Genomic DNA, 27,994 nt, shown 5'->3' with positions numbered 1-27,994 from the left:
CTTGTAAGTTTTATTTTTCTTTCTAAAGATCCCTACCATATTTATCTTAAACAAGAAATTTAGTAAAAGGTCTATAAAATTTTTACTAATGAACCATGTATCAATGGTCAATTTTTATTTTAGACTTAATCAATGAAATATTTTTGTTAATTAGACATAGGTCAATGAGGAATGTTACATGGGTTTCAAGCCCATATAAATAGTTAAAAAATTACTTTTTTGCCCCAAATTAAATCATAAAATGGTTTATGATCATCTCTCCCAAAAATCCTCTTTTCTGTAGGTGAAGATAACCCAAATGCCTCTCTCTCTCTCGTTGATGAATAAATACAAGCCATGAATCCATAACTGAAACCCAGCAATAAAAATCTTTCTCTCTCTCTCTCTCTCTCTCTCTCTCTCTCTCTCTCTCTCTCTCTCTCTCTCTCTCTCTTGTTGAAATATGAATAAATACAAGCCATGAATCTATACTTGAAAGGCCATCAATAAAAATCTCTTCGGTTGTAGCAGTGGGCACGAAAATCTCATTGCCGCCACTAAATTTGTTGTTCGACTATTATATCTCATCGATCTGCTATTGAATTTCATTATTCCATGGCTAATCTCATTGCATCATTGACTCGACAAGTGGTTGTCAATCGAGTTCATAATAACAATGAGAGATCAAGAGGGGAGAGTGTTGTTGATTGAATTCACACAGAAAAAAGTGATGAAGGAGAAATAATGGACAAATTGAAATCAGTTTATTTTCAATTTGGGTCTTGTTTTTGGAACGTGCAAGTTGATTTTTTTTGTTGGGTTAGAGGTTTGGGATGGAGAATGAAAGACAAATTGGTTTTCGACATGTTTTAATTGAAATCCAAATCATATACTGCATAAAAAACAGAACCAAAAAAGCGAACATTGCATTATAGTGTCTAAATCAAAATGTCAAAAAAAAAAAAAAAACAGAGTCAGGAAATGAATACTACATTGCAGTGTCTGAATCTAAATGTAAAAATAATATAAAAACAGAACTAGGAAACGGATACTGCATTGCAGTGTCTGAATCCAAATGTAAAAAAATATAAAAACAGAACTAGGAAATGGACACTGAATTGCAGTGTCTGAATCCAAATATTAAAATAAAAAAATAAAAACCACACAAAAAACCCAAGAAATAGCCACTGCATTGCTGTGTGTTTGAATCCAAATGTAAAAATAATGTAAAAACTAAACCAAGAAATGAACATTGCATTGCAGTGTCTGAATTCAAATGTAAAAATCAAGAGTTGCACGATGAGTGATTGAAAAAAACAGAATTAGGAAATAGACACTGCAACGCAGCGTCTGAATCTCAAATGTGAAAAACAAAATCAGGAAACAGACACTACATGAATTCGTATTGACCTATCCAAATATGAGAAAGAGTGTGTCAGTTTAAGTGGGTGACAGCTGTAGTGGCAGATTTTGTAATTATTATTTATTTTAAATGCATTTAAGTATCATAATACATAATTGACCTATTTATAATTAACATAAATATTGTTGATCTATTGTTAATATTGTAATTTATATTGAATTTATACAAAATACCCTATCTTAATCTCTCCCGTTACATTATATATTAACTTTCAATTCAGTTCGGGATTAAATTTTACTAATGTTAATTATAGTATTTCTTTTAGTGGTATAAAATTATTAAATTAATATTTTTCTTATCGTGTAACAAGTTATCCACTTGCATAGCTGGACCAACCTATTATCTTAACAAGTGCTTATCGAGTTACCTGATAACGATCCGATTCGTTATTGTATCATCCCAAAAATCTGTTAATTTTGTATCGTGTCGTGTTGGGTTAACAAGTCGTGTTAAAAATTGTCAGGTTTAGTTGGACTTGCACTCTTTTGAATTTCGTCCTTTCCCTCGGCAAGGCCTAGCTTCGCCAGTAATCAATGTTAAATTAAAGCCAACGACTACGCCATTGAAGTAGAATTGATTCCTCTTGGTACGTGGCCCAGACAAGGGTGGACCAGGGTAAACCAAACCTAAGGACCCAGCATAACTTGTCCTGCAAGCTCATATAGAAATCCAGCGTACGTACGGTTGTTTGGCGTCCACAATAGGTAAAAGCAGTGTTCTAAAAAACGCTCTAGGCGGCCGCCTAGGTGCTAGACGGCTGTGCTCCACCCCGATTAACCCAAAATCATTTACTAAATCGGGAAATTTATTAGGCGTCGTAAGGCGGACGCCTGGGAGGCCTAAACGGACGCTGGGTGGGCTAGAAAGAAGCTGGATGGTCTGGGCGGCCTGGGAAAATACAACTGGTCTAGCAAGAAGCAGGCGGACGCTGGCCAATCTGGGTGCTCTGCGCCTCACCGTCTTCTCTCCCTAAGCAAAGTCCACCTTTTCTTGCACAAGGATATCGACCACCTTTTGGCTGAAACCACACTTGGGTTCATCTGGTTTTCCCTTCATAACATCACAACAGGCTTTTGAGTCGAGAGTTAAAAGTTTCACTCACACCAGTAGATGCTGAGATTCCACCCTTTCCACTTCCAGCATCAGTTACCTTTACGGCTCGCTGTCTCCCTCTCGGTGTGACGATGGTTTACCAGACGAGAGAGAGTATGGATCTGCAATTGCTGATGTGATGATATGGCTGACGGCGGCAATGTTTTTTGCAGTGAGCAGCTTAGGGTTTTATTGTGAAAAGGTTAGTCGGTGAATGCCTTGATAGGGAATCGGGAGGATGTAGGAAATATAAGATGACAATTGGATTAGATGGCTTTGGGTTTTTGGTTAGGATCCATTGCGCCCATCTATAATGGACTGGACAATTCTATTCAATGGTGAAACAGGAATACAAGGTCCAAACCTTACATTTTATTAATGAAAAAGGCCCAAAAAATTTTATAGGATTAGAAAATAATACAAAAGGTCTAAAAAATAACATATTATTCAATGTATATTCACATATTATGTAGTAAAATGAATTAATTTATATGATGTATAATAAAATTACTTAAATCCGTTTAGGCCGCCTAGACCCCGCTTAGCCGCCTAGATGCTAGGCGCCAGCCTGCCGTCCGACTAGCGCCTAGCGTTTTTTAGAATCTTGGGTAAAAGGCAACCCCATACAACACTGACTGACGCACACATAAGAATAGGGGTGGTTCGGTATGGGATCCCATACCGAAACCCTTGTCCCGATTCCCAAACCGAAATTTTCGGGAATCCAATTTCAATACCGATCCCAAACCAAATTTTCGGGAATCCCAATTTTCGGGAATTCCGAATTAGTTTCGGGATTTCGGGACAAATCGGGAATCCCGAAATAGTAGTTGAAAAACTTGGATCAACACCCTGCATTCACGAAATTTTAAGATGAATAATGTCAATGATGGAAGTTGGAACCATGAATAGATGTTACGGCATTTTGATAGCAAATATAACACGAAAGTGACAGAAACTCACTCCACTGCGAACTTTCTTCACCAACTTAACTCCACCATCACGAAGCTTGCCATCTGGTGTAAAGAAAAGCCTCCATTGCTGAGCTGAAAGAGCATGTTTTCTTTTCCTGCGGGACCAAGGTGACTTAAGACGAACCCTGAAAATGAAACAATGAGTGCAATTAGTAATGGTTAGATTAAGGAAGCATCAGCTATACAAAAAATATCAGTGTATAAATGAATGAAAATGTTAGGCCAATAAAAACATCTCAAAGTTTGAACCTTTCATATAAAAGAAAGGGTCTGGCAGTAGACGAAAACCAAATTAGACCGCTTCAAAATTCTGGATATTCTACATAAGCATGCACTCGAAGGGCCAAGTCAAAGCAAATTATCAACAAGGATTAAAGTTAAACTGTAGATAAACGCAATAGCTTTGCAGCTTAATTAATTGACTTTGAATATCCAAAACACTTCAATCCATCTATCGCTTGAGAAGATTAGTAAAAGCTAACATCAATTCGGGTTTATCAATCTTTGACTCATTAAACCACAGCATTGTTGCTCAATGGCAGCTTAATATACAAAATTCAAACACTTACAATATTAAAACATAAAGATCCTAACTTTACTAGAACCATGAGACAAAAACAACACAAATCTTCCAGAAGCAAATCGATGCGCAAAAGAAACAACCAATGCAGCTTGCCCAATACATCGAACCCACAATTTTTTAAGCAACTGAAAGAGTAACAATTTACAAGGAGGACCAAAATGCGAATGAAGAAGGTGACCCGAAAGAAGGGATCGAAGCGAAAACGCCATTAAAACAGTGGAACTGAGCTAAAATTGGTACTAAAAACATGAACTTGAAGCTTCCCGAGATCGGGATCTAAGAGAGGAAATTACCGAAAACAAAACTTTAGAGAGAGAGAGAGAGAGACTCACCGATCAAAGGAAGAACAATGAGCTGGTGAGGAAGAGGACACGATTAACAGAACCGAACGCAAATGAATCCATGAAGACGACGACGGTGGTTGGCCAGAATTCGACACAGACAGATGAGAGATGAGGGCTCGGTGAGGGAGGAGGCGCAGGGGCTTGGAGTTTGATGGATGGAATCAGGGAAATGGAACGGAACTGTGAAAGAAAGAAATGAGATCTGACCTAAAACAAATCAACGGCACAGATTAAATCTAAAACAATAAACAGTTCAAATAATTTTCTTAAAAAAAATATATATATATATATATTTTTTCGGTTCGGTATGGGAATACCGAAAAAAATGAAATGCAAAACCGAATCCCATACCGAAATTTTCGGTTTGGTTTGGGATTATATCCCGAAAATTTCGGAAATTTTGGTTTGGGATCGGGATTTTTTTGGTTTGGTTTGGGATTTTTGGGATTTTTTTCCAGCCCTGGATAAGAATCCCCAATATGACGGAACTTTTAATTTAAGACAAGATTTATTATCTCAAAACGTCTGTAGACTATACGGTCAGAAACTATTGTTTATGTTAAACATAGAATTGCTAAAACTATGACACTTATTTCTTACAAAACCTGCATTATTCGGAACCCTGCTGAATAACTTTTGAGAGATCAAACGAGTATGTTATCCTCCAGTCAATCTAAATTTTCATTTCACCTCCCAAACACCAGGTCATTCCAGTCTTCTACACAGTTATCACCCTATTTCTTTGGACTTGATGGTCTCTCTGTATATATTTTTCACATATTTCATGCAAAACGAAGTGGAAATTGTCACATCCTGGCCCGGGGCGGACCACTTCCCGGGCTCGTTCCACCACCGTAGCACGATATTGTCCGCTTTGGGCCCCGACCACGCCCTCACGGTTTTGTTTCTGGGAACTCACGAGCAACTTCCCAGTGGGTCACCTATCCTGGGAGTGCTCTAGCCTCCTTCTCGCTTAACTTCGGAGTTCCTACGGAACCCGAAGCCAGTGAGCTCCCAAAAGGCCTCGTGCTAGATAAGGATGGGAATATACATTTAAGGATCACTCCCCTGGACGATGTGGGATGTTACAGAAATATCTTCGCAAATAACCAAGGAAAATTTGAATACCCATACATGGTTCTGATTCGGATGTACGTCAGACAAGCTTATAAAACTGCTCATAAAGGGACATCTGTTACTGTAGGATAACAGCACAATAGTTCATTGCTATTTGGATTATGTACATTTTTTTTCTTCTCATAAATAACAATTCTAGGTGTGACTATGGGTCTAAGCCTTCACCAAAAACTCTAGATATACGCTAATGTTTCATAATTTACCAAGAAAAACACAAAAGAATGTCTTTTGACATCCAGATACTAATGTTAAATTGCAAGATCCGTAAAGCTCTGAACACGCAAATGAACCAAAGGGAAAGCTTAATCACACAACCAGGTTATTACTGCATGCTTCTACTTGGTTATTGATAGCCTAACTAATATATAAACAGTCTTCACACTACAACAAAAATGGCTTTTGGGCACAAAATTATGGACACAATGGAGGGATTTGTGTGTCTTTCAACACAAAAAGATTAAAACAGTGCCCATTCAATAAAGGACACTACATATTGTGCCCAATATAAAAAAAAATGGACACAAACACATTTTCTGACAACTTTGTTTAAAAAAATGAACTCAAATATATTATTGTGCCTATATTTTACATCTAAGGGCACAATTATTTGTTTTTTATTATTTGTCATAAACTTATGGCCCCACGCCCCATTTTCTCTCTCTCCCCTTAACCCACCCACACTGCACCCCCTCCTTCCCGTTCTCTCATCTCTCTCTGCCTCCTTTAGAGTCTCTCTTTCTCTCCAACCCCCTTTCTCTCACTACCTTCCCCAGATCAAATCGTGGAGGCTCTTGAGTTCCATCGTCGCCAGAAAACCTTGGTAGGAACCCTCCGCACACGATCTCCACAAGAAAGGATCTCGGAGCGGCGGGGGGTTGGGATCGGCGGAGAGTTTGGAATCAGAATCAAAGGAGGTAATCGCAGTTTTGGTAACTACAGGGTCATCGAAGGGCAATTTCTAGGGTTGGAGTGGGAGGCATTCGAACTCATCTTCATCCCAATACACGAAGCTGGTGAAGGAAGGTTTGGGAAGATGGATGCATGGTGAGTCCGAATTGGGAATCGGGTCTGGTAGGGAGAGATCAGAAGGTGAGTCGGGTTAGGAGGCGGTGGTGAGGAAAAGGCGGGTGCGAGTCGGAAGAGGGAGTGAGGAGTAGTCGTCGTTGTCCTCATTTATTTCGTCGCCGTAGCCTTCGAATTGGGAGTCGGCGACTTGGAGGGAGGAGGGAGAGAAGGAGAGGTAAGAGAAAAGGAAGAGGATGCTTAATGCTTTAATCTTTATCTCCTTTCATTTTTAAAGTACGATTGTATACTTGTAAACGTGTGTTGGTTGTTCAAGTGCCATGGATATACAATATTATTTCTTTTAGTAATCGCGTGTTTTTAAGAGAAGCTCTTTTCTCTTAGGATTTGATGTTATTTTGAATTGTCTTGATTAGTTCTGAAAGCTTTTAAATATCTGTGGAGTTGTAGATTAGATATCCCTTCATTGTGGAGTTCTGCGATCAAGGTCCTACATGGTGTATACAACTAGACAGTCTGTAATCAAGTTTAATTTTCCATGGGTGCAAAATTTCTTTGTAAAAGCAGACTTTAGTGTAATTTAATTGGCCAATCTAATCTCTCTTTCTATTCTTTTTCAGCTTCGAAAAGTAAATGATGAACAGAAGACTAGAATTCAGAAAACTGAACATGATCTTCAAGTTGCAGAGGTTTGTTGTCCGTTTATTTGCTACCTGAAACTATCAATTGCTATATGGTATTAATTTTTTTGATATCTCAGGAAGAAATGGTGAAGGAGAAGTTTGGGATTTCTTCGATATTTGAAGATTTGACTGAGGTAAGGAAATGGTAATGCTATAATTTTCTAATGCCTGCTGTTGTTGGCAACGTTGTTGTTATCACTTTAGGTTTAATTCTTGTGTCTTTGCCTCTTTTAGTAGACTAGTCAATTAGTAAATTTATCAATTGCCTAAAGGTGGATTCTGTTATGGCCCTGTCTCTTATTAATCATATGCAAACTTTTAAGCTTGAATAACAGTGAAGCGTATCATGTTCTTGTTACCATTTACAAGTACTTTAAAATTAAGTTCACCATACTGCCAATAGTTAAATCCTGCTGTGACCCATGATCAGGTCCATGGAGGATGGTTTCCACATACATTTGGAGTTCATGTAGACTATTTTCAGGTTAATCCACGCAGATTAGTTGGATAACAATGTCAGTCTAATTTCATGACAAAGTATTTATGTGCAGACGTACATTGTGACTTACTAGAATGAGCTTGGAAGACCAGCCTTCAATCTGGGAATTGAAAAGGTGTGTCTGTGATATTCCAAACTTTATTCGTTAAACTTCTCCAATAAAGATGTTCACTTGCCAGGTGAATAAACTGGAATAGCCAAGTATTCATTTATTTGTTTATCCTCAGGCCTTAAAAATGAAAGCTCGTGGTGAGGGTTGGGCTGGGATCATCGTTGAAATAATCAGAATAGTATGTTATCCCCAACTCTTCTTCATATAATACAAAATACAAAGTGAGACACAAGTTGCGTTTTATGGGATTAAGTGGCAAAATTTGAGTTTCAAAACTCGAGTTCTGAAGAGGAGCATAAAGCAGCAAGAGCCTATCTTACTAATAAATTCTGAAGTCATTAGACTCAGCTTTGGTGTTTGACATCTTCCTCTTTTCTGAACAATTAGTGTACAGTCAACTTTTCTATTTGAGATATTGAACCAAGTTGGCAACCTTTCTAATTCTTCCTCTTTTAATTTGAAGAACTGGATCCCAAGGTTGAAGAAACAGTCTTTGGAATTTAAAGCCTATCTTGAACCAAACATTTGATTAGTCACTACAAAAACTGTTGATGTATATCGTTCATCAAAGAGTTTTATATGACCACTTGTTTTCAAGGCACAAAATATGGCAGATCCTTACATTCAGGTGAGCCCCTCAAGAGAACTTTTTTAATATATGGATTTGGTGGATGGAATTCTTTCTTATGGCATTTCTGTGTTATGGTAGGAAGCTAAGAAATATACCGAGCCATACATTGATCGGGTTGCAATGGTGACAAAAACACATTTAGATAAATTACAAGAAAGAAAATGCCAAAGCAGTTCTCCTTGTTGCAAGCCAGGTGAGACATATGTACATCTATCCTCTCAAAACCTTGCACATTTCTTTTTCTTTCTGAAGTCTACTTTCTCTAACCACTATGAAATATGTTTGCCCTCCAACTCATGAACTTCCCATCCTTGGTGAAAATGTGACTTGGTCTGCGATCTCTTGTAAGCCAAAATGACATTATTTAGGATAATTATCAATTTTATTGTTGTAAGTATCAACTTTTGTCTTGCTTATCCACTTACTGATGTCCAGAATTTCAAGGTACGGTGATGTTCTTATAGTGGAAAAACTTATATTTCAATTGCATATTGTGGGAGGTTCTATTCTTATGTATTAAAATTATCTTGTTTTACATTACTATAATCATTAAATTATTGAGTTTACTAATGTTGTTGTGTAGGAGGATAGGGAAAAACTATTTCAAGAATACTTAAACAGAAATGGAAGATCTTCTCTTGATGATCATCTTCATTAATTCGTTTATGGAGCAGCAGAGATTTGATGAGGTGCAAGGCTTGCTGGGGAAGATGCATCTGTCCAAAAATGTTTGCTTTCAAGATCTTTTTGCATTAGAGATTAAATATGTAACAGTACAATATATGTTTGTGAGATTGAGAATGTATTGTAGGCTTTCTACATTTTATGAAAAAAAAAACCTCAATTTCAGTTTCAATTTTTCAAATTATGATTTTTTTTAATATTTAATTCATGTAGGCACAATTACATTTTAAGTGCCAACATGGCTGGAAATGGTAGTCTGACAAGTTGCGAAGCCAGGAATTCTCGGGAGAAGGGGCGAACTTATATGCGTGCAAGGTTAAAGAAAAATGGCAACAACCAAATCTTTTTATATAGGAATGTCTTATATAACTAATCAATACAAATAAATTACAGTTGTTGTCGGCGAAGTTTCATGTCATGAAAACGTCGCATAATAGGATCATTATCAGTAAAAGCAAATACATCTCTCTCAATGTAAATAACCATGTTATCACTCAACCATTGATCTCCCATTTTGTTACGCAATGATGTTTTCACAATCTTCATAGCAGAAAAAACTCTCTTCACCGAAGCAGTTGCAACCGGTAACACTAAAGTTAATGTAAGAAACTTATACATTAACATGTAGCTTTCACACCTCCTGGTTCATTTTGTGAGATTTAGGTTAACAAAGTTCATTTTAGAGGTAGTACCTACGAATTGCTTCACGATAATTGGAGAAGGATTTAAGCACTGTTTCTTATAGTATCGTTCCATTACGTAACTGTATAACAAAAGAAAAAAAAATATCTTAGACTCTTAATCCTAGAGTAGACTATAGGGTAATATCTAATCAAATCACGAATTAATTAATCAATACTAACAATCATATGAATAATCAAGAATTCAATTTTTATTCTAAAGCACAATTAAAAATTGAGTAAGTTGATTAAGGTTTATAGCGGTTACCGCAATCAATTTTTATTACTAGACCATGTGTGATTCAAGTTCCTATAATATATATAATGTATGAATCCTCTTTTATGTACTTCAAAAAAAAAATCAATAATCATAGTATTTATATGAATGATCTATAATCGATAACCATAAAATTTTTTAAAAAAATTAAAAATTAACCTCACTTGGAGCGGCTGGCGTGGCGTCTGGAGCTTGGTGGGCAACGGAACAGGACTTTCTTGTGTTTAATCCCGGGATTTGAGTCAATTTTGAAAATTGAAATCTGGGAATAAAGGTGGGGGGATGGGATTTGTAATTTATGGGCAAGAGTGGGGGTAATAATTGAAACAAGTGGGAGGATTGGGATGGGTACCAGTGGCTCTTTAAAAAAAAATTATTTGATTAATGCAAAACAACGTCGTTTACCAAACCAAAATTAAAAATTAAAAAAAGAACCTGCAAGCTCACAGTTCCCAGATTCGAACCATGAACCACCGTGGTTCCCAGATTCCGATCGAACCAAAGGGGTTCAAGCCTTACTCCTGCCTTTGTTTTCCGGCGAGCGGAGGGGCGGCCGCCCCCCTTCGCTCCTATGTAGCTTCGCCACTGCTGACAACTTTGTCAGAACGTAAGTACAAAACACCCTTTATTTGTGCTAACATCATGAGCACATAACTCAGTATTGTGCCCTCTGAGCAATGGTGACGCCCATAGAGGGCACAAATACAAAGATAGTAGCTGCACTGTTGCTATTGGTCTATGAGCACAATTGTTGGTGCTTTTTTGGCCTCAAAGGGCACATATAATTTATTGTGCGCAGTGCTCATTTTTGTTGTAGTGTCAACAGCAACATAAGGTAATGAAGGAACACGCATACGCTATAGAATCATTAAGATTAGTAGATTACTCGGGGGAGATAATAAGTAGTAACTTGCCTGCAATTGTCAAGGAAGATTCAGCCAGATCAGGACCTTGAAGGCTTGAAGCACATCACCTTCAAGGGTACATACGAAGCAAAGCAAAAGCTGATATTGCCAGGTCTATATTCTTTTTCCTCTCAAAACGATTGATAGAAAATTTAGCCTGGAATGAACATACACGTGAAGCATCTCCCAGCCGTAAAACAGGCACAGCACAAGTGAAAGTATATGTAGATGAGCAGATAAATATATATGTATGATCATGTCATATTTGGATTCAGAAACTCATAAATCGCAACAACAACAATATTTTTATTTTTCTAGATAATAGTCATGGCAAGATATACAAACATCACATAAAAACAGTTATGAAGCCTTATATATAATACCTAGTTTGAAAACAAAAGGCCACTCACTAATACGTTGTTGGGTCATAACCGGTCGTGCCTTGCCCTCTGAATCCCCTAGGGTAAGTCTCTCCTATTTGGAAAACCACCGTATTGGTCTTTATAGCGAGGGGTTACTAATTCCAAAAAGCAAGGTTTTAGAAAACTTTTACTTTTGCCCTGTTTGTTTTGCACCCCTCCAGGAGTTGGTAGTTGTACGTTGGTGGAGACGAGAATCACTAGCAATTTCTAACATTCACTTCGGATAATGTAGGAAGTTGATTCTGTTTTTTTTTTGTATAAATATTCTTTACATTTATGCACATTTATCAATGCTATGACACTGCATTCATTGTAATAAGAGTTCATCCCATATTGTGCACTCTTAGTTTAATTTATTTTGATATGAAAAAAGGAAGTTACACTTAGTAAGGCGACATAAACATCACCCCTTATAAAGTAAGAAAAAATAAAATAAAATACTAGAAAAGAGGGAGGACATAAATCTTATCCTTCTTAAAAAAGAAAAAAAAAAATAAGAGGGGACACAGAACTAAACCCCTCTAAAGTAAAACCTAATGCTAAAGATAATATACATATCCTCGCAGTCTTCCATATGAAAACAAAACCGAAGATGTAGGATAAAAGGCACAATCTAGTCTCCTCTAAGCCTTCTTTTCATCATGGTCATCATAGAGCCTATCTTGTACATTGTCTAAGAATTTAAAATATGCATATCTCCATGTCTTCTTAACAATTAAAGAACCAAACACTCCCCAAAATCCTACGATGAAACCTAGTGTGGTGAAAATATACAACCATGGAAATTCATGCTCATTGTCCACACCTTGGTTGTTCTTGTTATCTGCATCAATGCCCTTAATTGGTAGACACTCATTCAGAAGTGGAAAGCCACACAGTTTTGAATTCCCCTCAAACGCAGAAGCATTGAAACTTTGGAGCTGAGTACTTGTTGGGATTGGTCCTTCGAGATTATTGTACGAGACATTGAAAGATTTCAAGAAATTAAGGCTTGCCAATGACAGTGGGATGTTTCCAGACAAATGATTCATGGAGAGGCTCAAAGTCTCTAGATTTTTTAGATTGGATATTTGTTCTGGAATATTGCCGGAAAAGTAGTTACCACTAAGATCCAAGTTGTGGACAAGGTGTATTTGGCCGATCTCAGTAGGTATTCTGCCATGAATGTGATTGAGAGATAGGTCTAATGTTGGTGGAAAGACGGACAATCTTCGCGGGCAAAATAGGTCTGTAGGGGTGAAGATAGGCAGGTCAATATAATCATCCACTTGAGTTGTGGTCGGTTCATGTACCAACCTTGGTAGTCCACAAAGTTCTTGCGGAAATTCACCGGAAATTTGATTGTTTGCCAAGCTCAAGAATAAGAGTTTGGGAAGAGTCCCCAACGATCTAGGAATTGGCCCTGTAATTTTACTACCTTTCAAAATTAAGATCTCTATATTCTTGAGTTTTGATAACCACAAAGGCATCTGACCAGTGAACTCACAATAAAAAAAACTCAAAAATCGAAGATTTTGGAACCCATCGAAATCAACTGTGGCTTCATCAGCTGGCATTTCCTCATTTTTGAACGAATACGAAAAGATGAGTGTTTGAAGACTTTTGCAATGCATTAATATCTCCATTGCCCCAGTGATGTTGGTTAAGCCACCAAGTGAGAGAAAGGACAAAGATTTCAATGCAAGAATTTCAGGTTGTATTTGTCCCTTTATATTATTTGCACTCAAACGAATAGCTTTTAGGGATTGGCATGAATAAAGGCTTGTTGGAAATGTACCAGTAAAGTGGTTTCGAACTAGGTCAAATTTACTGAGGTAACTAAGTTTGGAGAAATTGAGCATGGAGATATCTCCTTCCAAATTGTTGGCCGCCATATGTATTTCTACAAGGTTCGTGCAATTCATCAACGATGGCGGCAAAGAACCTTCAAAATGGTTAAAATCAAGAGCCAAGAGTTTCAATTTGGAGAGCTTTCCAAAATGGAGAGGGAGCACACCAGTCAGTTGGTTAAATGAGAGATCAAGGATTGCAAGGTTGGTGAGGTTGAAAATTCTCTCACCTATGGCTCCATGGAGTGAATTGGAAGGGAATGCAATTTCTTCGAGTTTGGTGGCATTGTAGATATCTTTTGGAAGTAACCCTGAGAGGTTATTGTAACCAGCACGAAAAATTTGCAGTTTTGAACACTCTCCGAGTCCAGGAGAAATGTTGCCACTGAATGCATTGAGGGAAAAATCCAACAACCTAATCAAGGGAGAAGAATGAAGACATATAGAGGATGGGATCAAACCTGAGAAGGAATTGTTGTAGACATTGAAACTAGCTAAATTCCGAGCTTGTTGAAAGAATGGTGATGGAATTGCACCATGGAAGCGATTGCTTGAAAAATCCAACGTCTGGATATGGTGGGATGGCAAAGAAAATGGTAGCTTTCCAGAAAGAAGATTAAAGCTCAAATCAAGGATCTCAAGACGATTCAAAGCCGAGAAGAATTCAATTTCAAGTGATCCGGAAAGTGAATTGTGAGAGAGATTCAAGTGGATGAGGTGTGTGAGATTTCCAAGTGATGATGATGAGGGGAAAATAGCTCCTTTGAGACCTTCGGAGGATAAGAGCAAATGGGTGACCAAACCATCTTGATTACAAGTGATGCCCTTCCAACGACAACAGTTAACTGAAGTCCAATTTAAAGGAGGAGAAGATAGCATGGAGGCGAAGGATAGAAGAGAGCCGTGCTCAGTTTGGTTGCATGCATGAACATTTGTAGAGATGATGTGAGAGATAAAAAGGATGAGAATGAAGCCATGAGCCATTGGGTTAGGAATTACGTTGCTCTAGCATATATGTTTTTTACATTCGGATTCTCAAAGTTTGGGTATATATAGAGCAACTAATTGCATGCATAATCCTAAGTTCCTTTCTGTCTTCTTTCTTTTAGTTTGAAAACGATGAATCATAAAGCCCGAACACGTACGCTAGAGGCAAACATCACTACAAACTGAGAAATTGGAAAACAACCATAACCATACAGTACAAATGTTCCAAACCCCTCTATACGTTGAAGAAATATTTCCCACTTGAAGACATTTGTTCTGAATTAATAAGGAGGGGCGCCATGAAAGGACCATAGCTAATGTCATACAACGACTCACTAGTACTTTGCCCTAGAAGAAGGGGAAGCACTCATCCCTTTGTTTCTACGCAGTAATTGAAAAAAAAAGGTACTTTAGAGATATAATATGAATTGACACCAAAAGGTGGTTTTTGTATGTACGTGTTGTTTAGTACTATCAACGTTTCATATACGGCATGCCAAAACCTGAATTGTCTTAACTGAAATGAACTTGAATACCTCCAAGAACTTTCCTAACACCTTAAACCATAAACTTTCCTCACAAATAGGAAATCATGTTGAGAAAGAATATGACTCAGCACACTTGAAGTAGACATTCAAAACACTAGTCGGGGGTGGGCAAAGGCCTAGATGCATGCTTAGATGATTACCTAGGCGGTCTAGGCAGGCGTCTAGGTAGATCTAGATGCCATTTCTTTATTTTTTAAACGCCTAGGATTTTACTATGGCTATGGCCAGTCACCTAGAGCCTAGGCAGGACCAAGGCCGCCCTAAGTAAAAGCCTTCTAAACACTGTTTCAAAGTCTACAATGGGTAATGTTTAGAAAATTTTCCCTAGATGAAGACAACCATGCTGAAAAGAACTAATGCATTTCCTGTTAGGTAATTGAAAAAAAAAAGAAGAAAAAAGAATAGCTGCGTGCATTCCTTCCACAACAACCAACGAAATCAAGATCAGGAGCTATAGCTAGGGATTCTGTGATCAACCGCTTTAGTGGAATGCCCTTACTCGGTCCAAACTTGATGGAATGGCTGGGCTAGGCAAGGGCTACGGCACTTGGAATAAAAAATGAAACAAAACTTCTGTCTTCCTGAACATTGAATTTTGGGGAGTATAGCTAAAATAGAGTGACGTCTAATGATGATTACGTAGAATTATTAAGAATATTTATCAAAGTGTCGTATACATAAAATGCTAAACATGGCCTGAGTTGACTCACGGTAGTCATTCAAATATATCAAGTTTTAAAATATGAACCAAAAGAACAAAATCATAAAACATAAGAAAATCCTAAAACTAATTACCATATTATATTAAAGTCTACGAGTTGACTCAATTGAACAAATATAGGATTTTTACCACCTGCAAAAGCAGGGGTAAAAACACTTAAAATATTTACAAGATTCCAAGATAGTTGTAGTATAAACGGCTCAAGTAATGTCGTTCTCCACATAGATTATTGAAAACAATTTATATTTAAAACCAATTCTTAATTGCTTATTTAAAACAAAGTTTAGAAAAGATTGATTTTACGGTCTAAATTAATAAAAATGAATTTAAATAACGGCAAAAGTAAAATAAACTAAAAGAAAACGGTTTTTGAAAATTAAGTTGTAAAAGCACCGTTCCACCGTCACTTTAACATTTATACGTAGATCTTTCAATTACTTATGACTTATACATGCATATTTTGAAGGTTCGGTTTTCCTAAAGTATGCTCTACTTGGACCCCAAATTTAGAATGTATATCAAACATGCAATTTGTCTATGGTATTCAGATCAAATTTAAACATGCAAGATTCATTATGCTTTATAAAACTTGTTAAAAAGCTATGCGACCCTTAAGACGTGGTATTTATCCTAAGTGAAATTACAATTATTAATCACAAGAAGCCTTCTTCAATTTCGGGAACAATCCTCCAACCAAAATTACATCAAATTACTTTTCTAAATATCTTAATGATGATTAAGCATCAAGACAATTAGATAGTTTAGCTATGGTGATTACTAATTCAAGACCTGCATGCATAATATAAGCAAATTGAAAAGAAACTACATATTCTTGCTTAGGCTTGTGGTCTTACCCTAGCAAAGAGAGTTAGTTACGCATTGAAAGCTTAAGATCATGAATAGAAAACACCTTGTAAATAAACTTGAATCATCAAAAGCTTTCAATGCGGAATTCTCCAAAGTAGTGCCTAGAGAACCCTAATACACAATACATTATATTTATAGTGCTTTATTCCTTATCATACCTAAACAAGGCTTTCTAATAAATATAGAAATCCAAGTAAAATAACAAAATAATAAATAAAAGGTTTTCTATTTAAAGTCCAATTCAGATTGTAGAGAGAATCAGACTTTTGATCAACCAAATCAACTCCAATTTGGTCCCAACAGATTTCTTTTTAAAGCTTAAGACATTCCCAACAAATCCTCAGAAGGAACCTTTCTTAAAATATGCCATTTTGACCTTCAAAATACCAAAAATGTCCAGAAACGTCAATTGAAATATATAACAAAGTATCAAAATACAACCAAATTAACCAATAAGTTATAGGGAAAACTAATGAAAAAAGACTTCACAATTTTGAGTTTTAACCAAAAAACACCTGATAATTTTATTTAATGATGAGGACAAGAGATAAAAAAAAATTTAAAAAAAAAACTAATCCAACCCAAAGCGCGTGCAAGCGCACGCCAACCAATTCAATAGATCAAATCGAGCTTTTACACTGAGGAGTTATAACTGAAGAGAAAACCAACGTGCGGTGCAAAAGCAGCAGTGGGAGTAGTACAATAAATGAGGAGATCGAGTAGATGAATGAAATAATCTGCACACAAATTACTTTTTAAATATTTCATTGGGAATGAAAAGGTTCAGAGAGAGAGTCTGTTAGAGAGAGAGAGAGTGAGAGACTGTGAAGGTAGAGAGAAGAGACTATCATTCAAACTGACATCAACAAACTCCAAAAAATTTCATAGAGAGATTTGAGAGAAAAAAAGATGAAATCACTCAACCACATGGCTCGTTTGGACGTTCTTTTAAAATGACTGAAAGCGTAATGTTTTTAGGTTCCAAAAGCACTTTAAGTGCTTTCTACAAGAAGCACCAGTTATGTGATTCTTCCAGGAAGAACTTTAAGTGTTTTTTCAGGATTTACTAGCATTTTTACTAAGGATTGTATCCAAAAATATTTTCATCAAAAACGCTTTTAGTCATTTTAAAAATAAATCCAAACGAGCAATTAACCACTCAACCCTACACGTGGTGTAGACGCTCATCATCATTCCATGTTCAAATTATGTAATTTCTTTATTAATTTTTACTCTAACCAGAGCTAAAACCTAAAAGTAAAGAAAATATTAGAATAGGATCCCCTAATGAAAGCACATTTAGGGCTAATTTGGTATTGCTGTACTTTTTTAAAAAAAAAAAATTGCTTTTACTATGCTATGAGAATAAACATCTGTAAAATAAAGCAGTTGAGTGTTTGGTAATTTTTATTTTATTTTATAAAAGTGCTTTTAAATGTAAGGGTGTTTGGTAAACTTTTATATAAAAATATTGTGCAAACTAAGAAGTTATATCAATATTAGAGATCAGTTGTCTCAAACGCCTTAAAAATATAATATTTCAAATTTTAAAATATGAACAAGAGGAAAAATCTAAAACATAAGAAAATCCTCCGAACACCTATATTCTTCGAAGAGAGATTTTCCACTTGAAGATGACATTAGACTTGAAGGATGGGCCACCATGAAAGGACCAGACCACCTAATTTTAGCGAATTTGCCCTAGATGAAGACAACCATATTGAAAAGAACTAATGCCTTTCCTGTTAGGTAATTGATAAAAAAAAGAACAGAACATTGAATTCTGGGAAACGTATAGATAAAATACAGTGACGTCTAACGATGGTTACGCAGAAACGTTAACAAAATCTAAGTGTCGTATACAGAAAATGCTAAACATGGCCTAAGTACGAAGAAATCTGAATTTGACGATACACATCGTCGATAATATTATGAATTTGAATGCAAAGGTAAAAATCAGAAATGGAATAGCTTGAAATGGATGACTGAAACCCCGGAGTTTCAGTTACAATCATCTCCAATTATTTTGACGGTGAAAATGAGTGATATGAGAGAGAATTTGTAAATTAAATTTTTTTTATAAATAAAATAAAAACCTAACATGGAAATATGTGAATAGTTAAATGCTGATGTGTACAAAGTACTAGGACTTTGATTAAAAACTGAAATTCAACAAGGTTTCAGGCATATAAAATTGGTGATTAGGAATCGAAATCTAATTTCCCCATATTATTCTCTATAATTTTTTTGCTGTGCATAGTGGACAAATCCAAAGGTGCTTTGGTATGGTATCATTCTGGATATAGATGAAAACCGCCGCCGTGAGAAACAGGAGGAACCGAAAATCGCAAAGAATTTTCATTTTATTTACTTTGGTGCGGAAAAACTAAGGGAGCTTTCGATCTCATATAAATTTGAATCAGATGGAATTATAAAGATTAAGGAATGCATACAATTTTCTGAATTTTTTGGTGTTTGGTGAATTCTAATCACATTTACTTTACTGCCAGCCAAGTTTCATGATTTGCTAACCTGCGCAATCGAAGATTCAAAACTGGTTATTGAATTTCAGGACAAGAAAAAGGCACCCATTGTTCTAAATGTTACTCAATGGAGTTATATTTTCTGCCATTAGAATACTTTTGTTTGGAATATAACATTGATATGTTTTACACAGAGCTTGCGTTTTTTTTGGAGATTGGTTGAGTTGAGATGCGCATTTTTTAGATTTGTGTAATTGAAAATGGATTACAGAATGAGAACCTGCAGCAGGGCACGAGCAATTTTTCTGGTCTTATCTAGTTTGAAAAGAAATGCCCACTCACTAATACGCATTGTGTTGTAATCCGTCATCCCTGCATGCTCTCTGAATTCGCCGGGGTAAGTCTCTCCTATTTAGAAAACCACTATACGGGTTTGTGATGAGTCGATATTATACCATATATTTTACCCTAGATGATTGTATCAAAGTATCATAATTATCTACCAAGTTGTTTGAACGTGGCGAAGAAAAGAAGACCCAGCGCACAGCTTTCCCAAATTGACCTTTCTGGACATTTTGGGTATTTTGAAGGTCAAGATGGCATATTTTGAGGAAGATTACTTCTGAGGTTTTGTAGGGGATGTCTTCAGCTTTCAAAAGAATCGGAGTTGATTTGATCGGTCAAAAGTTTGATTTTCTGAGAAGTCCGAATTTCAGTTTTTAGAAGACCTTTTCAATATGAAACTTTTTATTTCCTATTTATCTAATTCTATTATGTTTCCTAGTTTTTAGAACACCTTTACTAAATATAGTTTTGGAGTACTATAAATAAGGCTTTTTAGCCATTAGAATAGGTATGCATCAATTTGGGAGAACTTAGCTAGGCTTTGACGTTTTGTATTTCAAGGTGTTTTCTATCATTTTTCTATTTCAATAAAACTCCTTTTGTTTTATGGTTGTTCATAATGCCTTGAGCCTTAGCATGAATATGTAGTCTTTATTTAATTGCTTATGATATTATATATGCATACTTTGAATTATTAATCACTTTGTTTAAACTGTCTCTATATCTTAATGCGTAGCTACCATTAGGATGTTTAGATAAATAATCGGATGCAATTCGGTTGGAATGCCATCGGAGGATTGAGTATTGCTTCTTGTGATTGATAGTTGTAATTTCACTTAGGGTGAATGCCACGTCTTAGGGGTTGCATGATTTTTCAAAGGATTTTCACAAAGCATAATGAGTCATGTATGTTTATATTTGATCTGAATGCCACAAACGGATTGCATGTTTGATATACATTCTAACATGAATGCCACAAATAGAATATGCATAAGGAAAACCTAACCTTCAAAGTTGCATGTGTAATTCATAAGTAATTGGTAAAACTACATAGGAATAGGATTATTAAGGTGACAACGGAACCCTAGTACTTTCTCACTTTGAATTCTAAAAATTGTTTCCTTTTTCCTTCTTTAAAATTGCACATTTTAGTTAACTTTTTTATTTAATTTCGTATTTCTAAATTTAGGTAATTAAATCAACCTTTTCCAATCTTCGTTTTCAAATAATTAACTATGATTTTGGTTTTACATAAATTGTTTTAAATAATTCCTGCAGAAAATGACTTTGCTTAACTCATTTATACTACAACTACCTTGTTCTTATTAAGAAATTGATGCCATCGCCGGAGATTATTATAAATAATCTGTTGATTTTATTTTTTTAGGTAGGTTTGTTGATTTTTGAGAGCAGTGCAATGATGGGCTGCAAACTACCACCAGCAAGACAACCACCTTTTTGGGATTCTTCAGCATCAATGGATTGGTTTGGATTCTCACAAGAACCTCCAACATATTGGTTTGGATTCCCACAAGAAAACACCTTGTTACAATCTGTCAATTTTGGGAGCAATTCAACGATGGGCTGGGAACTACCACCACCAAGAGGACCACCTTTATGGGCTTCTTTCACAAAAGAAGGTTTCTATGGATTTAAACTTACAGTTTGTGTCCTTTGTTGTTCAAATACCCATGAAATTTTGCAATGCCCTAAAAGGAAATTTTCCAGACTATGTTAAGGAGCATATTAATATGAGGAACGACTCACATTGGCATTGGAACAATCCCACTTTTGACTACTATGCTCCAGATTTGAAAAAACTTCCTAATTTTAGATGGACAGGTACTCAAGAGCCTTTTGAGTAGCCTATTGTGCCACAAGATTAAGAGGAATGGTGTGTAATTCAAATGCCCAATGCGCCGCGAGTTATGACTATATGCCGGAAAACTCCAAAATTGAAGGATCACCTGGCGATGACTCTAGCCTAATGGAGGAAATTACTGATCCTGAAATTTCAACAAAATATGCCGCTACCCAGGTCTATATACCACACATTCTCTTTCAAAAGGCTGCAATGCAACCCACAAAGCTGCAGGAACATGTTGAAACTGACGAGTTGGACAATGTTGTTCAAAACAAGTCAGAATTTGATGATTCCCATGATCAGATTTTGAGCACTCAAACCATTTTGGATACAGGGCAGTCTATTGATAAAAAAGTTTTGGTTCTTGAAAGAAAAAAGCCAACAGTAGAGCCCATCAAATTTCAAGAATGTTGGGGCCAATTTTATGAGCATGCTAAATTCTATAAGGGCAAGTGTGAAGAGCTTAACGATAGCCCAATCCTTTGTCAAAATTTGACCTGTACAAAAATTGTGGGAATTAAATACAAGGTTCAAGGCAGCTCAACGAAAACATAAACCTCACTGGAAACAGCCTTATTTGATTACGAAGATTCATTCACATAGAAGGGCAAATATAAAGGATTCAACCACTGAACCGAAACACATAATTGATAAACATCAACTCATTCCATACCTACTTTTACCCTCTGATGCTGCCAATGAATGATTGGCTCTAAAAGAACAAATCACGCGATCACCAGATTCTTTCAAATCTGTTTAGCTATAGATGTCAACTAAAGCGCTAATTGGGAGGCAACCCAATTTTTATAACTCTATTCTTCTTATTTGTGTTTATTTTGTTTTCTTCCTTATATTCTTTTTCACAAAAATAAAAAGATTAAAAAAATTCAGAAAATTGAAAAACACAAAAAACAGAATTTTTTTTTAAGTTAATAAGTATTTTATTTGGAATTTATTCTAGTGCAATTTTAATTTTGTGATTTTATGCAGGTTGAATTTGAACCAAATACGGGAATAGACTGAATCATGCATTCAACAGCATTCATCCACTCACCTCAGAACGCATTCAACCATCCATTCATCACAACTTTGCATTCAAGATCAACGTTAAAGTGCAGAAACATAAAAGGAATGCGAACTGGAGTCTGAATTCTGAAATGCTTACAGTGGGGTTGCTGTGCTGACCTCCATACCGCTGGACCCTCTTTCACTCACTCTCTCTCACATTTCAATAAAATAGTTGTTTTACAAACAAGCTTGGGGGTTGCCAGCTATTTACCTTCCTTTTCGATCTGAAAATCGTGGACTCTGCGAAAAAGCTTCAGTTCTCTGTCACTCGAGTTTTCCTGCGCACAGATCAGAGCATGCATGTGTTATTTTTCTCTCCAACTGAGCGGTGCAGATCAACAGCAAAGAAATTCGGATGAGGGTTTACCTTTTGGACTCTCAAATTTTCAGTATGCCAGCAACTCCGTTTGCAAGCGTAGTGGACTCAATGGAACTCGGTGCTGTGCATTTAGGGGGTGCTTCTGGGTTTTGGCTGAGAAGGCATCGCGAGGAGTAGAAATGACGAGGGCTGGGTGTTTCGGTTTTTATTTTAGGTTTAAGAGAAAAGAAGAGAGCCCTCTTGGTGTTAGGTTTGGAAATGAAGGTAATGGGGCTGAAACCTAGTTTGTGTATACCAACGGTAAGGGTTATTGGCACGAGCGTGCTCGCACGTGAGTGGGCAGAGGCTTTCTCCATTCCTATTCCTGCCCCCAGGTCACGAGTTCGATCCCAGCGCCTGGAAAATTTGCCTTTCCCCAGCTCCAGGTCCTGTCGTCGAACCCAGGTGCGTCCACTTCCATTCCCTTTATTTTATTTTTCGTTTTGTATCATTTTATACTTTGTTCTGCTTTGTCTTTTGTTTTATTTTCGTCTTTCTATTTCTAGTCAGTTAAGACCATCTCCAACCCTTAGGCTAAAAGCCAAATTTTTTAGCCCGGAAAATTTAGCTTTTAGCCCAGAAACATCTTTTCTGCTCCAACCCTTCTGCCCTAAAATTTTAGCTCGGAATTATTAAAGAATGAACTTAGGCTAATTTTTTTCTTAAATCAATTTTTTTTTTAAAAAAAAATATGTAGATTATTGTAAATTAATTTTATGAACATTTTAATCTAAAAAAATTTAAATTCCGATAAACATTTGGCATTTAGCCCGGGGGGAAAGCTGGGGGGTATTTGGCCCAGAAATAGCATTTGACATTTAGCCTAAAATTTTAACATGGGTTGAAGAGTGTTTGGGGGGGGGTAATTTGGCTTTTAGCCCAGGGTTGGAGATGGTCTAAGGTGGTTGTTTATTTTTATTTTTTTTGTTTTAGTTTATTTTTTCTATTCTTCTATTTTTTGCACTTCGAGGATAATGTGTGATTTAAGTTTGGGGGTGGGAAATAGAATTTTAGGTTTTTAATTTTTGAGTCAATAAAAATTTTCATTCTCTTTAAGTTAATATCCATAGATTATTTTAAACGTTAGAACAAATGGACATGGTGAAGGTTAATCCCACAGTATAGTCTTTTCTATTTATTGTTGCTTAGACACTAATTCATGACTTATACTTTGAAAATTTGCATGTTCACACCAACATGGTTTTGTGGGGGAGTGAGATTGAAACACTTACTTTTTGACTAAGGGTATTTTAATTTTTGTTCTTAGTAAAGTAAAGTTTAGTTTGTGTTATAAATAAAGTAATAATTGTTCCACCCGAAAACTTTGCTTAGTAATCGGGCCAGTTCTGCCTGATCAGTAAGTGATTCTCACGTCAAACAGTAGAGTTTTGGCATGGGGCAGGGTGGTTAGTTGGTTTTATAGCCTTTTCAGCTCGAGTTAATAAGTCCTTAGGTGTTCTACACCTAGTGCCATAGAACCTTAGTGGTTTGGGAACAGTGTTCTAAAACACGGCCTAGGCGGTCGCCTAGGCGCTAGACGGCGGTGCTCCGCCATGATTATCCCGAAATCGTTTACTAAATCGGCAAAGCTATTAGGCGGCATAAGTCGGACGTCTAGGTGGGCTAAACAGTCGCTGGGCGGGCTAGACGGAAGCTGGACGATCTGGGCGGCTTGGGAAAATACGATAGCCTACCTAGAAGTAGGCAGACACGGGGAAATCTAGGCATTGTGCGTTTCGCCGTCTCCTTTAGGTGTGACGATGGTCTACGAGAGAGAGAGAGAGAGAGTATGAATCTGCAATTGCAGATATGGTGATAAGCAGACAGCGGCAATGGTTTTTGCTGAGCAACTTACAGTTTTCTTTTGAAAGTAAGTCGGTGATTGGGAATCGGGATGCCTAAATACAAGTGTCTTTGGTTTGTTTTATTCTAACAAGATAATAAATGGATTAGTTAGATGACTTTGGGTTTTTTGTTAGGGTCCATTACGCCCATCTATAAATGGACTTGACAATTCTACTCAAAGGTAAAACAAGGAATACAAGGCCCAACTTGCATATTTTCATACATAGATGTATATTATTTTTTATTAAGAAATAACATATTATTCAATGTTTATTTACATATTATATAGTAAATTTACTTAAATCCGCCTAGCCGTCTAGTTGTTAGGCCCCAGTCCGCCTCGCGACTAGCACCTAACGTTTTTTAGAACATTTTTTTGGGAGTCATTGACCTAAAGCTCGTTACATGGATTGGACCGAAAGCTTAAGTGAACTGACATTGCACGACCACCACTGTTACTAGAAAAAGAAAAAAAATTGAAAAAAAAAAGAAAAGAAAAAAAAGAAAAGATCTTTTTGAGGTTATTATGTGTGAAGTAGTGAATAAAGAGGACGAGAGGTAAGACTTTTAGTCGTGTCTCTTTAACTATGTTGGCTCACTCTACACCAAAGGAAATTCATGAATTCTTTTCTAATTGATTCTAAATGGCTTAGACTTTGTAGTGGGATTGGTTGGAACTTTTGGAAAGATGTTCTAATTTTTAACGTTTTCTATGAGTTGCAATTTGAAGGTGAATTTTTTTGTGTCTTAGTAAATTTTGTTTAAGTTTCTTAGTCTTTCTTTTATTTTCTAGTTTTGTTTTGCTTAAGGACATGCAAAATGCTAAATTTGGGGGTATTTGATGAGTTGATATTATACCATATATTTTACCTTATTCTTGGTTATAGTTTATTGGTTGTTTTGGTAGAATTTTGATACTTTGTTATGTATTTTCAATGTAGGACATTTGACTTCCTTTAGAGTAAAATGTGATCAAATGAATGAATTTTAGAGTGATTCCAATTAGAGGATGTTCATGTGCCTTTCAATATGATTGTCTCAAGTTTTAGATTTTTCTACCAAGCCGGTTTGACCATGGTGAAGAAAAGAAGGTCTAGCGCGCAGCTTTCCCAGATTAATATTTTTGGATGTTTTTGGTATTTTGAAAGTCAAGATTGCATATTTTGAGAAAGATTACTTCTGAGGATTTGTAGAGGACGTCTTCAGCTTTCAAAAGAGACATTTTGAGACCAAATCGGAGTTGATTTGATGGGTCAAAAGTCTGATTTTTTGAGAAGTCCAAATTTCAGGTCAAATAAGAAACCTTTTATTTCCTAATTATCTTATTTTATTATGTTTCCTAGTTTTAGAAGACCTTTTCTAAGTAGGACTTTATGTTGTAGTAGTATAAATAAGGCTTTTTAGCCATTAGAATGGGTACGCATCAATTTGGGAGAACTTAGTTAGGCTTTGACGTTTTGTATTTCAAGGTGTTTTCTATCATTTTTTCTATTTCAATAAAATTCATTTTGTTTTATGGTTGTTCATAACTAATTTCTATTTGTTAGGGCGATGCCTTGAGACTTAGCATGAATATGTAGTCTTTATTTAATTGCTTATGATATTATAGATACATACTTTGAATTATTAATCATTGTGTTTAAATTGTCTCTATATCTTAATGTTTAGCTACCATTAGGATGTTTAGATAAGTAATCGGATGCAATTCGGTCGGAATGCCACCGGAGGATTGAACATTGCTTCTTGTGATTGATAATTGTAATTTCACTTAGGGCGAATGCCACGTTTTTGGGGTTGCATAGTTTTTCAAATGGTTTCACAAAGCGTAATGAGTCATGCATGTTTATATTTGATCTGAATGCCACAGACATATTGCATGTTTGATATACGTTCTAGCTTGAATACCACAAGTAGAATATGCATAAGGAAAACCCAACCTTCAAAGTTGCACATGTGTAATTCATAAGTAATTGGTAAAACTACATAGCATTGTTAAGATGACGGCGGAATCCTAGTACTTTCTCACTTTGAATTCTAAAAATTGTTTCCTTTTTCCTTCTTTGAAATTGCAGCTTTTAGTTAACCCTTTTAACTAATTTCATTTTTCTTAATTTAGGTAATTAAGTCAACCTTTTCCAATCTTCGTTTTCAAATAATTAACTAAGATTTTAATTTTGCATAAATTGTTTTAAATAATCCCTACGGAAAACGACATTGCTTGAGCCATTTATACTACAACTACCTTGTTCTCTTGCAAGTATTTTTAAGTGTTTTTATCCCAACTTTTGTAGGTGGTCCAAGTCCTTATCAGTTTGTACAACGAGGGGTTACTATATTCCAAAAAGCAAGGTTCTAGAAAACTTTTATTTTTGCCTAGTCACACCTTTTTGTTTTGAAGCTCTTCAGGAGTTAGTAGTTGTACTCTAGTGGAGACGAGGATCACTTGCAGTTTCTGACGTTCACTTTCAATAATGTAGGTTGTTTATGTTATTTTTGTGCATATACTCTTTACATTTCTGCACGTTTATCAATGCTCTAACACTGCATGCATTGTAAAAAGAGTATATCCCACATTGTGCACTCTTAGTTTAATATATTTTGATATGAAAAAAGACAGTTACATTAGTAAGGGGAATAAACATTACCCCACACAAAACAAAAAAAAATTACAAGAAATGAGGGTACATAAACCTTACCCTTCTTGCAAAAGAAAATACAATAAAAAAAAGGGACAAGGTAGTCTACATATCCTAACAATCTTAGTAAGGGGGATAAACACCCTCATAAAACAATAAAAATAAAATACAGGAAACTACCTTACCCTTCTTATAAAAGAAAATACAAGGAAAAAAAGAGGGACATAGACCTAAAGCAAAAGGTAATATACATATCCTCGTAGTCTTTGGTATGAAAAGAAAACCGATAAGAAGCACAATCTAGTCTCCTCTAAGCCTTCTTTTCATCATGTTCACACGCACTGTAATCATGAAATAGAGCCTATCTTGTACATAGTCAAATAATTTAAATGCATATCTCCCTATCTTCTTAACAATTAAAGAACCACACACTCCCCAAAATCCTACGATGAAACCTAGTACGGTAAAAATATACAATCATGGAAAATCATGCTCATTGTCCACACCTAGGTTGTTTTTGCTATCTGCATCAATGCCCTTAATTGGTAGACACTCATTCGGAAGTGGAGGGCCACACAGTTTTGAATTCTCCTCAAATGCAGAAGCATCGAAACTTTGGAGCTGAGTGCTTGTTGGGATTGGTCCTAAAACAAAACCTGGACAGAAAGATGCATTAAACAACTCTACTACCAGAAGTTACCAGATAACAATTCACACGAAATAGGTGCAAATACCCTTGTTGCCTTCTTAAGCCTCAGCAGTGGGATGACAACAGAAACCTGATCTGCTAGTATTACATCAAACGATGGCCACGTGAACAGCTTGCAGAGAGCAATAGAAAGGCATCGTATATATCCACACAAAGCATGGAGTCGATAGAATATATGTCGGGGTAGGCAGGGCCGGTCCATAGATTTTTGAGGCCCGGGACGACTTTAAAAAAAGTGCCATAACTTCATATAAGAAAATTATTTATTTTCACACATAAGACATCG

The 27,994-nt window shown here is 36.2% G+C and overlaps 1 protein-coding gene, 3 long non-coding RNA genes and 1 pseudogene across 9 annotated transcripts in view; 2 read left to right on the top strand and 3 right to left on the bottom strand.

Annotated features, from left to right (window-relative positions):
* Positions 1–27,994, bottom strand: part of LOC126614629 (receptor-like protein 2) — a 179,565-nt gene that overhangs the window by 5,845 nt on the left and 145,726 nt on the right. For 2 of the 6 annotated variants that reach the window (XM_050282280.1, XM_050282281.1), the window contains exon 2: positions 11,755–14,047. The exons of 2 other annotated variants lie outside the window; for them this stretch is intronic. In XM_050282280.1, coding sequence (XP_050138237.1) covers positions 12,072–14,047 — 1,976 coding nt within the window. In that variant the 3' untranslated portion in view covers positions 11,755–12,071. Of the gene's footprint in view, positions 1–11,754; positions 14,048–27,177; positions 27,316–27,994 lie in introns of those variants that run through there. 2 more of the 6 variants (XM_050282279.1, XM_050282282.1) reach the window with 2 other exon arrangements.
* On the bottom strand, positions 2,865–4,589 carry LOC126614636 (uncharacterized). Its single transcript, XR_007620465.1, has 3 exons — positions 4,384–4,589; positions 3,458–3,593; positions 2,865–3,346 (listed from the first exon to the last, which is right to left on the bottom strand). It is a non-coding gene; the product is annotated as an uncharacterized LOC126614636 (long non-coding RNA).
* LOC126614635 (uncharacterized) lies at positions 6,251–9,204 on the top strand (annotated as a pseudogene).
* On the bottom strand, positions 22,117–22,908 carry LOC126614641 (uncharacterized). Its single transcript, XR_007620469.1, has 2 exons — positions 22,528–22,908; positions 22,117–22,438 (listed from the first exon to the last, which is right to left on the bottom strand). It is a non-coding gene; the product is annotated as an uncharacterized LOC126614641 (long non-coding RNA).
* LOC126614638 (uncharacterized) overlaps positions 27,668–27,994 on the top strand; it is a 121,217-nt gene continuing 120,890 nt past the window's right edge. The window contains exon 1 of the long non-coding RNA XR_007620467.1: positions 27,668–27,723. This is a non-coding gene — a long non-coding RNA (uncharacterized LOC126614638). The remainder of the gene's footprint in view (positions 27,724–27,994) is intronic.

The sequence above is a fragment of the Malus sylvestris genome, chromosome 3, assembly GCF_916048215.2.
Source record: "Malus sylvestris chromosome 3, drMalSylv7.2, whole genome shotgun sequence".
NCBI lineage: Eukaryota > Viridiplantae > Streptophyta > Magnoliopsida > Rosales > Rosaceae > Malus > Malus sylvestris.
The sequence above is the reverse complement of the archived record's forward strand: the minus strand, read 5'-3'. Positions and strand labels throughout refer to the sequence as shown.